The 17,916-nt window shown below is 30.7% G+C and overlaps 1 protein-coding gene across 1 annotated transcript; it reads left to right on the top strand.

Moving 5' to 3' along the window:
* Positions 1 to 10,609: 10,609 nt before the first annotated feature.
* Positions 10,610 to 17,589, top strand: LOC102660617 (kinesin-like protein KIN-14M). Its single transcript, XM_041006178.1, is given in 9 exon segments — positions 10,610 to 10,651; positions 15,668 to 15,877; positions 15,966 to 16,040; positions 16,211 to 16,357; positions 16,433 to 16,571; positions 16,678 to 16,787; positions 17,122 to 17,283; positions 17,387 to 17,453; positions 17,456 to 17,589. Coding segments are annotated over 9 exon segments (1,086 nt in total).
* The last annotated feature ends 327 nt before the right edge of the window (positions 17,590 to 17,916 follow it).

Below are 17,916 nucleotides of genomic sequence, written 5' to 3'. Positions count from 1 at the left end.
ATTTCCAAATTAAATAATTTATAGAATAAATTTAAGAAATAACTATATATTTAAAATATTTTATAAAAATATTCATAAATAACATTTATCTTTGGATGACACGAGTCACACTCTAGTTTAATGTGCATGTGAGAAATTAAATATTATATCTAACGGTATGAAAAATAAATTATATAGTTGATATTTGTTCTCTAGCAGGAAGCAACTATTCTTATAGCCAAAAGTCATGGGACTAACCCTTGAGGAATAGAGATCACTTACATGACTTTTGCATCTCCCAACAAATTTTTTTCATACACACAACTAGATAATCAAACCCCTCCCCTATCAGCATGCTTAAGAAACCTAACCATCTACTAACTATATTAAATGCTGGTTATTATATTGTTTATATTTTGATTTAAAAATAGTTCCAAATTGATAAAAAAAATTCTGTTCCAAATTAAAATTCTCACTTTTGATTTAAGTTAAATAATTTTTTATTTATAATTAATGCTTGATGATTGTATTTTCAATTTAATATAAGACATATTAATTAATGAACACACATTTTAGAAGGACTGATTAAAAAAGATACGGACCTATTATTTTTAAAAGGTCAAATGTTAATTAATTTAAATTAGTTTTATATATTTTCTTACATATTTTTGCTTCGATATAAAGTTTTAGACAAACTTGAACAAGATTAGTTCTGGACAATCAATCCAGTTTGTTTGGATTATATTTATTTTATTCGGTTAGTCATTGCAGTTGGATTGTGTGAGTATTTATATTATTATTTTGAGGCTAAAATATATTTTACATTCTTAATAAATATTGAATTTTATGTTTGTTTCTTACTAATTTTTTCATCATTTGTACTTTCTAATAAAATAATGAATTTATTTTTGGTCTTTGACATTTTTTTAAGTCCTTGATAATTACAAATTTTGTGTTTGTTCCTTGATAATTTTTTGCTATTTTTTATTAGCCCCTTTGAAAAAGATTAAAAAATAAAAAAAAATAACTACCCAGAGTAAACACAAAATTAGCTAATTTATCAAGGATTAAAAAAAGTGTCAAGTACAAAAAATAAAATTATTTTATTAGGGACACACTATGAAGAAAGAATTTATTAGATAGCAAACAGAAATTTTGAATATCTATTAGGGATAGGAAATATATATTTTAGCCTTATTTTTAACAAACTTGAACAACATTACATCTTTTTTATAACAAAAATATTACATTTTTAACGCTATATTATCTAAATCTATCAAAGAAGATGGGAGTTTTATGTTTTATATATGTTATTGTAAGAAAAAAAAAAACACAACAAGCAACCGCTTGAGTGTATCAGTAGCATGGCTAGTGTTTGTACCCATTAAAGGTTGGGTATGTGTTCAGTGTATCAGTATCATGGCTAGTGTTTGTACCCATTTAAGGTTGGGTATGTGTTCTTGCACTTTCAGTTGCGCCCCAAGCTTTGGTTCTTCTTCTTCCACGAAGAAAAGGAAGCTTTCCAACAAAGCCAATGTTGGTTCAAGAAATAAGAAGTTCAAGAATGATGATGATGATGAGGTTTGGAAGATCAAGAAAGTGTTGGAAAAGAGCAATATTGGGACCATGCGCAGGTTGATACTAAGGAGAGAGATGGAAGAGGAGTTTGTGTTGCCTGTGTTGGGGGATGATGCTGATTCAAGAGATGGGTTTCTTCAAGAAGTTATGTATTCATTGGCAATTGGATTAAAGATTTTGTTGCAAGAAGGGATTTAAGGAAAGGAGATGAAATTGGTTTTCAATGGAATCCATTCAAGAATGGCTTTGATTTCTCTGTTCTTCAAATCAACTATATGGGATAGGCACCACTAGTAGAGGCTCTAGTCAATTGCGTAGTTATTCTATTTTTGACTGTGGTCAATTGTGTAGAATGAGGGGTTCTAACCATTCTTCCATTTATTAGAAGCCTTCAAAGTCTTGTTTTGAAGGTCTTATGTATAGAGGACATATGCTCCTATATTGTTATTTTTGACAGTGAAATTTGGACTACAACTATAGCACCAGTTTTGTCTCTTCTTGGTTTTTGTTCAATTTTACACTTTTGAATAGTCTAGTTTTATGTATGTTTATGGGCTTACTAATATTTTGCAACTAAGCTGCGTGATTCAATTAGTGGCTCTAATGTGACTCAGTTTATCAGTGTTGTCTAATGTTCTATAGTTTTTGAAGTTATGGTTTTTCTCCTTTTCATTTTGTTTGTCTGACTCTTAATCGACAATATGCATTTGGTTTAGTAATGCTATTTCAGAGTATCCGGAATTCAATCATGAATCTGAATCTTGTGCTTCGTTAGCACATGAGATCACATCATAATAGACTTTAATTTATGCCAAAGAATAGGATACTTGTGAACATGGAGAAATAACTTGGTTTTAAGGGTTAATCTTTGCCACTTTTGCATATATTGATAATAGTCATCTTGGTTCCTTTATGTGCTCCATCAATAACACTTTTCCCCTTCATTCAAATAGGTGCATCTTTTTTAAGTGAAAAGCATTGCTTTATCTACTTATGTGTAGCGATAACATAGATGCATTCATGTCTCGGCCCCATAGCAGTTTGGATAGGGATTAAAACTGTAGGGGACACTCGGCTGGTTATTAGTAATGCATGAGCTTTTTTTTTGGTGAATAATAATGCATGACCTGTACATGTTAGTTAGTGCTATATTTTTGTTTTCAACATTTTTCTTTTTGTTGTAGTTCTAGACTTCCAGTTATGGCTTTCACTGTTATTTTATTTTACAGTTCTTTTTCTTTATGTGTTTTCCTTTTGTGAAATGCATGACCTTCCATTTCCATATAGTTATTGTACATGAAGAAGGTAATGCGTTGGAATAAGAAACAATTTCTTCCAAAGATTAAAAGAAAGCAGTCAACTGGTGTTATCTTCAGGATTAGCTAATTATTTATCTTCTATGTTTTTAGAGACTCCAAACTATATTAAAAACCTAATTGTTAAAGCCCTGAGTTTTCAAATGAAAGGTTGACCATGAGAGCATGGACAGTGAATGGGGCTTCAATGAAGATGAGATTAGTCTTCGATGGAACGCTTTCAAGAATTGCTTTGACTTCTCTGTTCTTCTAGTCTAGTGTGTAGTTTTCTTTTTTTGACTGTTGTAAGACTTGAGGGGTTCTAACTATTCTTCCATTTATTATAAGCCTTCAAAGTCTTGGTTTGAATGTTTAATGTATAGAAAAAATTTACCATCCATCCCTTGTCTTTTATGCAGTAAAAAGGTTCTTTCTGAACCTATTATTTGAGTCTGATTACATTTTTAGAAAAGCACTTCACAATTGCACAAAAGACCTAAGGATTCATTTGAGTAACATTGAAAATAAGTTTTCCATTTCATAACATGCCTTTTAGTATGAAATCTATAATTGAATATGGAAATGCTAAAATTTCAGGATGGATGCAGGTGAGTATCAGGTATGCAGGTTAACTCAGGAAGTGTCCTGTATTTTGACCCACTAGTTTGGGCAGAAATTGGTTTGGGGCATCTATAATAGTATGTATTTGTATTTGCATAACATATATTACGTGCAAGTGATAAATTTAGGATCATCTATGTTACTTGATATATGTTAGATTGTTAGTTCATCGTGAGATTATTAGCATACATAAGACTAATGATAGCATGCAGTATTTTAATTTTACAAATCATATGTACAGAAGTGAGTATAATCTCTTTTTTTGCATTGAGCTGCCAATTATATATTACCTTTTTCAGTTTGTCATTTTGTTCCTTCTTGACTTACATATGCATTTTTATGTATTCCCTTTTTCTCTTGGGATGATTAGAATTCAGAATTTTCCAATTTCACTTGGGCTGTTTGGATGAGTTTATATTAGTTTCTTAACGCTTATCATTTACATTTATTCCCAATCCGGATTAATAAGTTGGTTCTTGACAATGACACTGTGCTTGTAATTAGGAATGAACTTAAATAAGAAATCAGACCCATCATTTGATGATCTTATGCTTTCAGCCACTGCTAATTACCTGAGACTTTCAAAATCAATTATTGTTTTGAAGTCTGTTTTTTCTGTTCCTTTTTTTTTCTTCTGAAAGTACCTGTGATTGTAAGGATCATGCATGTAATGTGAAGATTGAAAATGGTTTAGTTTACTCTTGCAAACTTGAAAATTGTGTGATTTACTCTACACTCCACATAATGGTTGTATTTATTTCATTCGTAGTATAATGGAAACTCAACTATGCAACACCTAAAAGGTAAGGGAAGTAGGGGAACTAGTACTTACATAGATGAGATGCTTTCAAAGTATACATATTGGAGCATGAATCATAGCAGAATAGTTACTTTAGTTTATGTCAGAATAGGATACATGTGAACATAGAGTAATCATCCCTGCCACATTCACTTATATCCACAATTGTCTTTTTTGTTCCTTTACTTTTTCATTGACACTTTTCCCTTCTTTTAAATGGGTGTCATTTTGAAGTGGCAAACTTTGCTTTATCTACTTGTGTGTAGGAGTTATTTTAATAACATAGATGCATGTCTTAGCCCCATTTGTAGAACTATTTGGATAGGGATTCAAACATTAAGAAGAAAGAAATAATCTTTAAAGGATCTTCAAAATTAATAACGGAGAACTCTCTACTATGCCCTTGTACAGTTTAGTTGGAGCTATATTTTTGTTTTCATGAATTTTTTTTTCTCTGTAGTTCTAGACTTCTAGTGATATCTTTTGCCATTTTTTTATTTTACAATTATTTTTCTTTATGTTTTTTCCTTTTTGTCAAATGCATGACCATCTATTTCCTTCTTGATACTATACATGAAGTGCAGAAGAAAGTAATGGATCAGAATAAGAAACAAATGTTGAGTTGTTAGCTAACGGTGAGATTATTAACATAAACAAGACTAATTTAATTTATTCAGCTCTGCTATGATATGTTTAGTAGACATTCACTGATACATACTGGTTGAAAGGAGGTATGACTAATCAATTAACCTACATCTGATATATACTGGTTGATCAATTCTTATAGTTGTTTTGTACAATAATAAACTGAGAATTTTTATTAAAAGTAGTCTTGCAGCATCCATGGTTCTTTTATAGAAGCTTTGTGATGAGTCTAATTAACCATCGATACCAAAGTCTCAAATGGAAGTTCATGATAGATGTTCAAATGCCCCAATGGAAGATAGTTCAGCAATTCCCCCACAGATTCCAACAAACTAGCTAGCAACTCTGATTCTTCAATGTATATTCATAGCCAGATGTCTGGTACTTTTTCTTTTGTTAAAATAAAAATGTGTTCTTACATTCTTAGTGATATTTTTTTCAAACCACATTTTGAATATGTGGACACAAGTGCATGCTCAGGTTACAGCATGCTAGTGACGAAGAAAGTGCTAAAATAAAGACATCGTTGTAACCAGTTTTACTTATTACTTCATTAAAAGAGGTAAATTCACACATTTTATCCTTATTTTCTCAGTAGTATGTTAGAGTAAACGTTGTATTAGGAATTCCTCATTTCAAATAAGCTTCTAATTCCAAACTGTATGGGTTGCTCTTCAAGATTCCATAATTAAAATTGTTTCAGATATTTAGTTTTGATTTTGAATACTATGTTATCGTAAAGTTTGAGTTACATGCACTTGAGGCCATCTAGTGATGTGGCATTACTTAATTATCAAGTGAAAGCTTTTAAAATCAAAGGTGTTTCCCATGAAGCACGAATCTTCATCTGAGGGTTTGTTGCAAATAGTACCTTTCTTGGTTCCATACATTTTCACATTTCCAAGAAGAGTTTTTTGGAGGATGGTGTATTAAGTGATGATGAGAATATCTGCCATCAAGCAAGAGCTTAGAGTTTCTGGATGAAATGCCAACAACTCAGAATATTGCTGCTGGGAAGGTGCCACCTGTGGCTATCATCATCTCTCATCAGAATCTTGGAGGTGATGTAAGTTCAATTTTCAGTACACCTTACAAGGCAATCATATGCCCTCTGGGACAGTCTTACTTGTAAGGAAACTGATCTCTATGGACATGAAAATAATGCACTACCAGAGCAAGATAGTTATAGTTATAGAGCTTCGAAGGCTGAGAAAACTAAGTCATGAAAATGTAATGAAACCCATTGGATATGTTATTTGTAGTGGTGTAGCTCTTCTCATTCATCAGTATCTACCCAAAGAATATTGGCTCAACTTCTTTATGAATCTACAATACTACCTGGAATTCAGCCTGACTGGCGTGCTAGACTATCACAATGATGAATCAAAAGTTCAATCACAAATAGGTTTTGAGAGTAGCATGTGCATACACACTTGTGCATGATAAAAAGTAATTTGATAAAGTAAACAACAACATAATGATATACAGTTAAATGTCTCCTTTTTCATGGGGCAATAGAAAGTTTACCTGTATTGCCAGCAGTCTAACCAAATGAAACCAATTAGCACTCATTTTTTATGCACTTTATACAACAAGGTACTTGTCAGATCAAACCACAATCATATCCCATGAACTCATACTTTTCCAAGATTAACATTTTGATTTATAAATGATCAATGTTTACATAATATCAGAACTTTCCAAAGCTCAATTTCAAAGCCATCCATAACTTTCTCTATTACTCTTACATACACACACTCTCTCTAAAAAGTCTTTAGTGCAATTATCTGTTCTTAAATTCATTAGAAGAGATTTTCTATTGAAATCATCGAATAGGCACACATCAAATTGACATTTCATCAAGCAATAATGGACAACAAAGGTGATTTCAGATTCAAGCATTAAATCCTAATTCCAACAAGTTCATGTGATTTTTACACAAGAATGAGAGTCAAACAGAAAAGAGGAACAAAAAACTGATATAACAAATTAGAAATAATGAGTGTCGTAATTATGCTTCACAAACCATGACCATCTTATGTGCGTGCTTTATTACACAATCATGATTACCTAAACGGAAAAGGAAAAAATGATCAAATCACAATGAAATAAAAAATAACCGAGATCGTGGCAAAGAAAACCCAAATTTCAAACTCGAAATCCAAAATCACAAAAACGTGAGCCATGCAAACGAAATCCAGCCAGCAAAACAACAAATTGTCAAGTAATTATCCAAAAACCGATGATTTTTTTTTTTTGAAAACTACAATATCAAGAGACAAACATTAAATGAGATATGCGACCCAACAAATTTTTTGATTTCAACTAAATTTCAACTAACAAAACTTACAAAAGTGTGTGTTTTACATGAGTAGAATTTTTTACCTATTTAATACAAAAAAAATTACCCAAATAATACAAATATAAATTTTTTTACACAAATGATATATAAAATAATGTACACGTTCAAAAATCTAAACAATGTTTTTTGTTTTATTTTTAATAATTTTTTCTACATCTTTAGAAATCTGGGAATCGATTATTTGTATAAGTTTGTTTCTATTTGACAATATTTCTCTTCGTCAAATACTTAAAAGGTGGATGTACACTCTAACACAATGCAAGGTTATGAATGATATGAATCGAACTCATTTGCTATATTCAATTTCTAATTATAAATATTATCCATACTTTATTTATTTATTTATTTCATCAAGAAACATTTAATGTGAATTTAATTAATTAAAACACATCACTTAATAAATCATTAAAATTTATACATTAATTATATTTTTGTATTAAATTAAATAATATAATAATGAAGGAAAAATCCCTCGAGAAAAACATAATTTATAGAAATGAACCACTCCTCTAACATTAAAGTTCTACCAACACATGTATGGGACGGGCACAAATATTGTTTTTATCAAGCGTATGAGAATGGTTCTATAGTACCCTTTTGAGATCCTATCCATTGTTATCCATATTGATGATCCATTTTTGTGTTCAAGAGCTACTCATATTTTTTATACTAGTAATAGGTATAATTTTTATTTGTAATAAAATACTCATACAATGTTAAATGGTTTTTTAGAATACTTTTTAATGTTATTAATATAATATTTATAAATAGGTACATTTGTCTTGTTTGTTATTTTATTAAAAAAAATAATAAATAAGCTATTTAGAAAAAGTAAAAGTCAAACACATATTTAAGAAAGTTAGATTTGAAGAAATGTATTAGTATAATAAAATCTATGGTATGAGCCAATTTTTTTATTTAATTAAAAATGTAAATATGTATTTTTTTAAAACATTTTGAAAAACAAAAGTCAAATGTATAAATAAGAATGTTAGATTTGAAAAAATTATTATTAGTATAACAAAATGTATGGTATGACACAATTTTTTTATTTACTTAAATTTAAAGAAATTTAGCTTTAAATCATTTTGAAAAACAAAAATTCAAACATATATAAAATAAATTACATTTAAAAATTATGATTATAACATTTAATTATGTTAATATAATATATTTAATAACATTGGAGCTAATTTAATCCATCTTTTTCTTCTTTTTCTACATTATACTTGATAATTTCTTTTAATTCTTATAGGTACATAGTGAATTTATTGTGATAGATTTTAAAAATTAATCAAATGTTATGGTGGTAACACTACAAGAAAAGGGGCTTATACCGACCATCATAACAAATTGGCTTAAAAATCTTAATTGGACATATATTTTAGAAGTTTTAAGCTGCTTTTAAACTTTTAAATATTTTTCTCTTGCTCTTGTGACCATTGGCCATCACAAGTAGAAAACAATAAATCGAGGCCAATGGTAATGCCACCATGAGCACCGCCATGGACAAGGAATGAAATAGGTTAACATCCTCTACGTAAATTGGTGACAGAAGCATTAACAAGGTACAAAAAAAATTCCATCAACTTTCTCCTCTAAACCCTAACCTGATTTTTTTTATTTCTCTTCACTTGCTAAAGAATGCAAACACAAGTTACTGTATTGATTTGATAAAAAAAAATATTGAATTAGGAACTAATCTTTTGCTATCAACTTAATTACAAGAAACATTTAAATTGCTTAAACTAAGAGCAACTTGACAATTTTTTGTTTTGTTTTGAGCTTTTATTGTTGATTGCTAACATTATTTATTTATGGTTGCAATGTATTTTCATGCTAGATCATTAAATATGTTTCACAATGCAGAATAATTTATTCTTATTAAGAATTTTGATTTTTAATTCACACTTGGATCTAGATTGGTTTCGATTTAGGCAGAAATTATGATATTTTCCGAATCAACAAAAATGTTGTTGTTTGGACATTTTTTCTCTGTACATAATATTAATTTATGTATATCTAATCTTTAATATTTCTATTCTTTATTGTTATCGTATTTTTCTAATTATCATTTGATGTCTTGGATTTCATTTGTTAGGTATTTTATCATTCTAATCACATTGGTAATGATGTTGATTCAACTATGTAATTTTTTTTCTGACATTTCTCTTAAACAATAGTCAAGATGTACATGTGATTGATAACACCAATTCAATATATACCCCATATTGTATATAAGATTGTATTTATTTGACAATATTTGTCTTCATAAAATACTTGAGTGGTGGATGTACACCCGTCCCAATTGAAGCTTATGAACGAGATCTATTCATATTGATAACTTTATTCAATTTATAACTATTATTATTTTACATATTTTTTATTTACTTATTTTATACAAAAAGAAACTAATGTGAAATTAATAAGAAATTAATTATATGAATTTAATAATATAAAATATATCATTAAATCTTATACATTAATTGTATTTTTGTAATAAATTGAATAATACATTAATGGAAGAAAAGTTGCTCAAGTAAGACATATCTCTTTTAAATCAATCATTCCTTTCATATTAAAGTTTCAGCTCGCATAGGTTTGGGATAGGTACATGTATTGTTTTTATTGCATGAATCGGAATGGGTACAATAGTACGCATCCTACAACTGCTCATTGTCATCCCCATTGATGACCCATCTTTGAGTTCAAGAGTTGTTTATGCCGATGATTTTTTTTTAATAATTTATATTTGTAATAAAATACTCTTATAGTGTTAAACGACTTTTTTTTTCCTATTTTCTATATCATACTTTTAGTACTTATATTGTGAGAGATTTTTAAAATTAATCAAATATTTTGTAGTAACACTAAAAAAGGGTCTTTTATTCTGAATCATAACAAACTACCTTAAAAATCTTAATTAGACATATATTTTAGCAGTTTTATAATGTACATTTGATTCCTTTAAATATTTTTCTTTTTCTTTTTTGGCACCCCAACATATCACTTACAATTCTTATTGAGGTGACATATCGTGTCACCTAATAAATATTAAATATAAAGTATCCAAAACTACAAATAAAATAAAATCCTAACAAAATCGTTGATGTTTTTCTCTCAATCCCTCTTCATCTCCAAAACCACCTTCTCTTTCAACCCTTCTTCATCCCTAACTTCTCATTTTTCCTTGTCAAGATCATTAAAATACCCTTTGCACACTTTTGCATTAAAGCCCTTTGTTTATTTTATTGTTTGATCCGAAAAACAAAAAACTACCTTCTCTAGTTCTTGGGGCTATTGTCCATCGCAAGTTAAAAACAATAAATCATGACTGATGATAATGCCACCTCTAGCACCACCATCGACAAGGTATGAAAAAGGTTGGCATCCTCTACTTGAATTGATGATAGGGGTGTTAGCAAAATACAAAAACTATTTCATCATCTTTCTCCTCTAAACCATAACTTGATTTTTTTTTATTTCTCTTCTTTTTGCAAAGGAACACAAGCATGAGTTACTGTGTTGATTTGATAAAAAAATATTGAATTATTATCATTAAGTTCTCATTAAGTTCAACTGAGAGAGACACATAATGAGAGGTAGCCAAGCTTCAAATATTTGAAGTTCTAGCTAGTACACTTGAATTATTATCTTTTTTCTTAAGCTCCTTTACCTCTGCCTGGTAGTGGCTGGGATTGAGTAGGCTTATGTGACAGGGCAACAGAGATTGGGAAGTTAATTTATGGTTTTGGGTTGCAGATGAGTGATTTAAGTGATAAGCTAATGATAAAGTTTCTGTGGGGATGTAACTGTGTTTAGATGTTTTGAAGGTATTTCTAGATTAAAGGTTAACATTCATAAGACCTAAACCTTGCCGACAAGATGAAAATGGTTATGGGGAGGCAAACTTGCTTGAAGAATTTTAAGTGTCATGATTTGTTGGCTCTAGCTATCTGCTTGGAGCCAACTATGTAATTGGATTTTTGGATGTTACTATTATTCATCAATTAGTTACCATTGTCCTCAACGTTTTCAGTTTAGAGTGGGGGCATGCGGACAAGCATGTGAGTATGACTATGTACTATGTAGTGCATATATAGGTCATGGGAGAAAAACCTATTGGCAAATGACTAAATTGATCTTTCTCCCAAAAGAAATGACAGGAATACACTCTTTTAAGCACACTCCTTCTTTGCATCTTCTATTGGTCAAAGAAAAGGCATGAGTGGAATCTTAATAATAAAGGCACTCTCTAAATGATAATGTTGTTCTTCTTTCTATGATAGTACATGATAATGGTAGAGGACGTAGCTACTTGTTACAATATAACTACCGTGGTACTCCAGTCAAGGGAAATCCGACAAAGTAACAGTAGTAAAATTGTGGACATCTGATTAAGTGGAGTCCTTGTTTTTTACAGTGTGGGAAGCATGTTAAGTACACATATCTCCCCCAACATTTTCACATCAAAGAACCAAAGTAACAAAAAGCAACAAATAATTGCTTCCTAGAATATATGCACTATTTTTCCTTTAAAATAAGACTTTGATCATGTATGGTTATTAGTATTGGAGTAAATTACTCTAACATGCCTTTTAAAAAAAATTCTAACCACGAGTTTTTGTGAAATTATACATTTTTTTTACATTTATACTAATTTTCTTAATTATTTAAAAAATATTAGACCAACACTTCTTCTATATTACACTAATTCCTCAAATGTTGCTAAAAATGTTAAAAAAAGATGAAAATTTTGTGTAATTTCACAAAATTCCTAAGATGATTAGTGAATTTTACTCTACTCTTTGATTTATTTTTTTCTAAAAAAAAAACAGTAGAGGAGAACTAGAAGAAATTAAGTACTAAAAAATTACCGAAATTTTGTTCCAAATCAAGGCTGGTCCAAATCACTATCTGCTGCAGCTTCTGCCTGATACTCATTTTGAATATTTGAAGTTTTGAACTGACCTTTCTAGTTTCTACACACAACTATTCAATCAATATAGAAGAGAATCAAACTTCAAAATGCTGACACATAGTTCACCTACAAGGCTACTCTACTGAATAAACTTCATAATAATTGATGAAAGTTTTTTTTTTAACTAACACGGTACTTTCTGTACCTGGTCTTGGCTACTTCTGATTAAAAAGTGCAAACCCTATGTTGAAAGAACCAGCACAAGGACAAGGACAAGCGTGAATTATAATAGAATCAGAGGAAATAAGGGGGGACACAAAGGATGGGATTTTTGTGCTTTTGTGGAAACTTAAGATACCACCTAAGGCAGCGGTATTTACATGGCGGCTTATCAAAGACCTCTTACCAACGAAGATGAATCTAAGAGGGAGAGAAGTAGAGATAAGTGACCCAATGTGCCCGTTATGCAACAATTCAGAGGAGGTTGCAGCACACCTTTTCTTCAATTGCAGTAAGGTCCTCCCCTTGTGGTGGGAGTCACTCTCATGGGTTAATTAGTGGGTGGTTTCCCGAAAGAACAGAAAGATCATTTCATGCAGCACAGCCGAAGGAATGCTACACGAACAAAAGATATAAGATGGAGCTATTGGTGGATAGCCCTCACAAGGACCATATGGCAACATAGAAATAAGGTGGTCTTTGATAACCAAACTTTTAATGCAAGCAAGCTGATGGATGAAGCACTTCTTCTAGTCTGGTCCTTGCTTAAAGCTATGGAGAAAGATTTCGATACACATTTTAATCAATGGTCTTCCAATTTGACACATGCCTTTGTGTAATTAGAAAGGGAGGATACATGCTGAGACCTCTTCCAAGAGGTGCAACATATATGTACTTAAGTTATGGGGTGTAGCTGGTCCATAATAGCTAAATGTTAATTTCATCTTTTGAACCAACTATGTGTTTAAACTATACTTGTACCTATAGTACCTCTCGTACTCTTTTATATATATAATATATATCTACTTTTGCTGAGCCAAAAAAATAGTGTGTTTTGTGCAACAGGAGCAGGAAAATTCCACGGTGGTGCGGAAGAGGTTTCTAAAGGAACAACATGAGGAAAAGACAAAATAGCTGTTATATATAAGCTGGAAGCAAGTCCTAGTTAGTATCATCTAATGCTAACAGAAAAAATAACTAATGTGGCACACAATTATGACGTGATATCATATGTTGCTAAGTTAGTCATGTAAAAATACTTGCTTAATATGACATGAAAGATTAAAAAAGGTCAAGTAGTTTAGTAAAAAGAATTGAATGGATCATACGTCTTGATCCTATATGTCACAAAGGGTCATTTTAGAAGACCAACAAAATAACACATTATGCAACCCCTTGAAATCGCATGTCAGCTATTTCCATTAGTAATTGTATGATATTGCGACAAAAGGACATAATAAAGATCATAGTAGAGGGCTCAAAAGAACAATTACATGCCATGAATAAAAAGGAAAAACGCATACATGTTTTCAGGCATCATACATGTTTGTCATTTGTGGAATTTGAAAAACATTTTTAAAACTATTATAATAAATACCAATTACTAGAAAAAATAAACCAACCTGCAAATAATTAAAGGAGTTCTTCCCAATGTGATTCTTTGGTTCCTAATTCAGCCAGAAAAATAATAAAACTTTAGTCAATCAACCACATCTATGACAAAAATTTGCCTAATATGTACAAAATAATTTGTGCTAATCAACTTCATATTATAAAAAAAATAAATTGCAAGGCATTTACTAAAGAAAGCAGTGAAGACAGAGTTCCAAGACTATTCAACCCCAGCTTAGATAATCTGTCGTATACTACCCTAGTATGAATAGTTTTTTCCTAGAATTTTGGTTCCCAAATATCTCCAATTTCCACTTTTAATATATTCCTGGGTAAAATATTCAGCAACTGCTCCAAAATAGCATGGGACTAGTCGCTTTGTAAATGGTAATAGTGACTCCAAATATTCTGTTTTTGAAAAATCAGAAAGACCAAATAAAGAGAGAAAGGTTGTGGAAGAATGCAACTGACAGAACAAGTATGACTAAAGGAAAATTATCAAATATCATGCAGCTTGGAAAGAGAAGCAAAAGAGATTCAAAGAAGCTACAGAATACGACATAATTGTTCAATATCCTCTACAAAATCAAGAGTCCACTAAAAGAAACTGACAACAGCAATAATCAAACCCCCTATTTTATCCCCACCCATAACAAAAAAAAAAAAAAACTCCTCCCAAGTAAATTGAAATAAGCTCATAACTGAGAAATGCAAACATAAGCAAGAGGAAAATCATGAAAAATCCATCATATACAGACCACTTTCTTGCTTTATTTATTTTGACAAAAAGAAAATATTCATTTTTATAAAAGCAAAAGGCAGTTCTTCCAACAAAACCTGTGGATCCTCAATGGCAATAACACTTGGTTGTCCTATGTTTAAAAACCCTGAGAAATGACAATGGGAAAATTTTAATAACCTATAGGGGATAAATTATACAACATAACTGAAAATAACATTATTTCACAACCAACAATTTCATTTATTCATCCAGTACGCCTGTCTTGTAAAATTTTGCTTGTCATTCCAGTTAATGTCATGCTGTATATGAATATATAATTGGATTTTAAGTATTTTTGTCTTAATCACATGTATCTTCCACTTGAGACAATCTTTAATTTCCAACACAGATCACCATTATTGACAGTAAAATTCTCCCTTCAAGTATTTAAGACAACTATGTACTAGGATTCAAACAAAGTAATTGGATTTTAAGTTGAAGCAATATGTTTGACAATGCTCGCATTGTTGGATAAAATATTGAATTTTACTACTAACAAAACATAAATGATACATCACTTCAAAATTAGTTTTAACCAAGATTGATTTCAAAAAAACCATTTTATCCAAATCATTTTAAAACTTTTATTAATAAACATACAAACACGAGCAAGAATTTAATAACACTTTTCATATATTAAAGAAATTGGAATATTAGTGAAAATAACATAGAGTAACAAGATGTTACTCCTACAGAACCTGATGCTTTTGGTCTTTCTGCATTATTTTTAGTGGTGGAAAGTGCAAACTATATGATCTTAAGGTATATCTGCCCTAAAGATCTCATAAGAATCCTTGTTAAGAAGGATCAAAGAACTGAAAGTGCTAATATCCTGCCAAGTTTAGTTGATTGCAGAGTTGTAAGAGTTGTTGTAATACTTTATTTTATATTTTTTTATCTTAATTTTAGGCACATGTAATTTTTGGTTTTAGATTTAAGATAACTATCTTAATCTTTCAAAAAAATTCCGATGACCCTAGTTATTGAACTTGTTTTGCTGTCTTTTTTGTTCTCTTTTATTTCTTACTTATCATGCAGCTGGCATATTACCTAGTTTCCATGTTTCTTTTATTAGTCTTCTCAAGAGGAGGCTATAAAACAGAAGGATGTCCTGGCTACAGAAGTTTCCTCTCTTAGAGGAGAGTTGCAACAAGTAAGAGATGAGCGAGACCGACAATTATCTCAAGTACAAACTTTAAGTTATGAATTAGAGAAAGTTAAAGAATCTAGGAAACACTCCTCCACTGAATTGGACAGCTTGACCTTAAAAGCTAATGATATGGAGGTTGGTTTGTATACCCTATTTATTTTTATTAAATATCACACCATTCTGTTATTGTGGAGTCATGAGAGGATGAGCTTCCTTCCTCCAGGAAAAATGTTCTTTCAAAGATAATCAGATAAAGGCATTGGAAGAGCAACTAGCAACTGCGGAGAAGAAACTGCAGGTAATCAAGAATTTTTTTAAAAGTTGTATACTACTAGGTATAGAACCATTTGATATATTTGTTAGATAAAGAATGTGAAATTTTACCTAATTGCTTAATTCTTTTGTTGGTCCTTGACTTATACATTATGATGATTATTTATCTTATTCATAGATTTTGTTCCTTGTTAGGTGTCTAATATATCTGCATACGAGACAAGGACAGAGTACAAAGGACAACAAAAATTTGTGAATGAGTTACAAAGACGCTTAGCAGATGCAGAATATAAACTTATAGAAGAGGAGAGGCTGAGGAAAAAATTACATAATACCATTTTGGTAATTCCCTGAACCAAAACGTTGATAATAATAATAAAATAATAATTGACACCTTAATAATCATCATATTAACAGGAGTTAAAAGGGAACATTCGTGTATTCTGTCGAGTGAGGCCTTTATTAGCTGATGAAAGTTGTAGCACAGAAGGCAAGATTTTCAGTTATCCAACATCAATGGAAACTTCTGGACGAGCCATTGACCTAGCCCAAAATGGTATATCTGTTGTGATCATGTATTTTAAACAATTCTTATTTCATTTTCCTTGAATTAGATTGTGCTGTAAAAATATCAACTCATGTTGCTCTTGTTTTGTTCTTAGGCCAAAAACATTCTTTTACATTTGATAAAGTTTTTACACCAGAGGCATCACAAGAAGAAGTTTTTGTAGAAATTTCACAGCTTGTACAAAGTGCTCTTGATGGTTACAAGGTAATTTCAAATTTCTTCTGTTATCTCTAAAGCACTATTCATTTAAAATCGTATATACATATGGATCAACCATTTAATGCACTATTACTAGTCAATTTTGGAAAAGCAGAATTCTAAAACCCTTTATTTTCTCTACTCACTTTCATGTTGTATTGTATTTTTGCCCTTCTTTGCCCTTTGATTCTTTGGTTCTGACATATCAGTGTTATGAGACACATGTCTATCTGTTAGATTTGGTGTTGGATGTTGCCTTTCTAGCATGAATGTTTGTAAATCAATATATATACTATATACATTGATGTCTAATAATATGGTGATGTTTTTTCTTTTCCAGGTTTGCATCTTTGCCTATGGTCAGACATGGTCAGGGAAAACCTATACAATGATGGGAAGGCCAGGACATCCAGAGGAGAAGGGCTTGATACCTCGTTCATTAGAGCAAATATTTCAAACAAAGCAGTCTCAACAACCTCAAGGCTGGAAATATGAAATGTAAGTAACAGAGTATTTTTCTTCTTGATTTTTCACCATTGCAATTTGTATAAAATTTTAAATATGACACAGAATTGCTGATAAGGTTTTCCTTGCAAAATTTACAGGTGTCAATGTTGGAAATATACAATGAAACGATCCGTGATCTGATATCTACAACAACACGCATGGAAAATGTACTCCTGGAAAACAATATACAATCAAACATGACGCAAATGGAAATACACAAGTTTCTGATCTCACAGTAGTGGATGTTCATAGTGCTAAAGAGGTTGCATTTCTTTTAAATCAACCTGCAAATAGCAGGTAACTAATTTCTAGTGTTTATTCTATTGTCTTGTAAGGTGTAACAAACTAATTTCTAGTGTTTATTCTATTGTCTTGTAAGGTGTAACAAACTATTGCATCTTTTAGCTATATATGAAGGTGATGCTATGTTGTCCTAATTAAGGAGATAATAAATTTTACACTCTTCACAATTTTTCAAGTTGGACACAGAGGCAAATCGCATGCACTGATATAAGATGTCGTTGCCCATTCTCTATGGCTTTCTTTCCCTATTCCAAATTTCCAATAGTTTTTTTGGTCTAGATTAAAGTTATCATTCACTAAGACAATCTTATTGGAATCTAATAAA

The sequence above is a fragment of the Glycine max genome, chromosome 10, assembly GCF_000004515.6.
Source record: "Glycine max cultivar Williams 82 chromosome 10, Glycine_max_v4.0, whole genome shotgun sequence".
NCBI lineage: Eukaryota > Viridiplantae > Streptophyta > Magnoliopsida > Fabales > Fabaceae > Glycine > Glycine max.
Note: the sequence above shows the minus strand (reverse complement) of the source record. Positions and strands in the feature narration are given on the sequence as shown.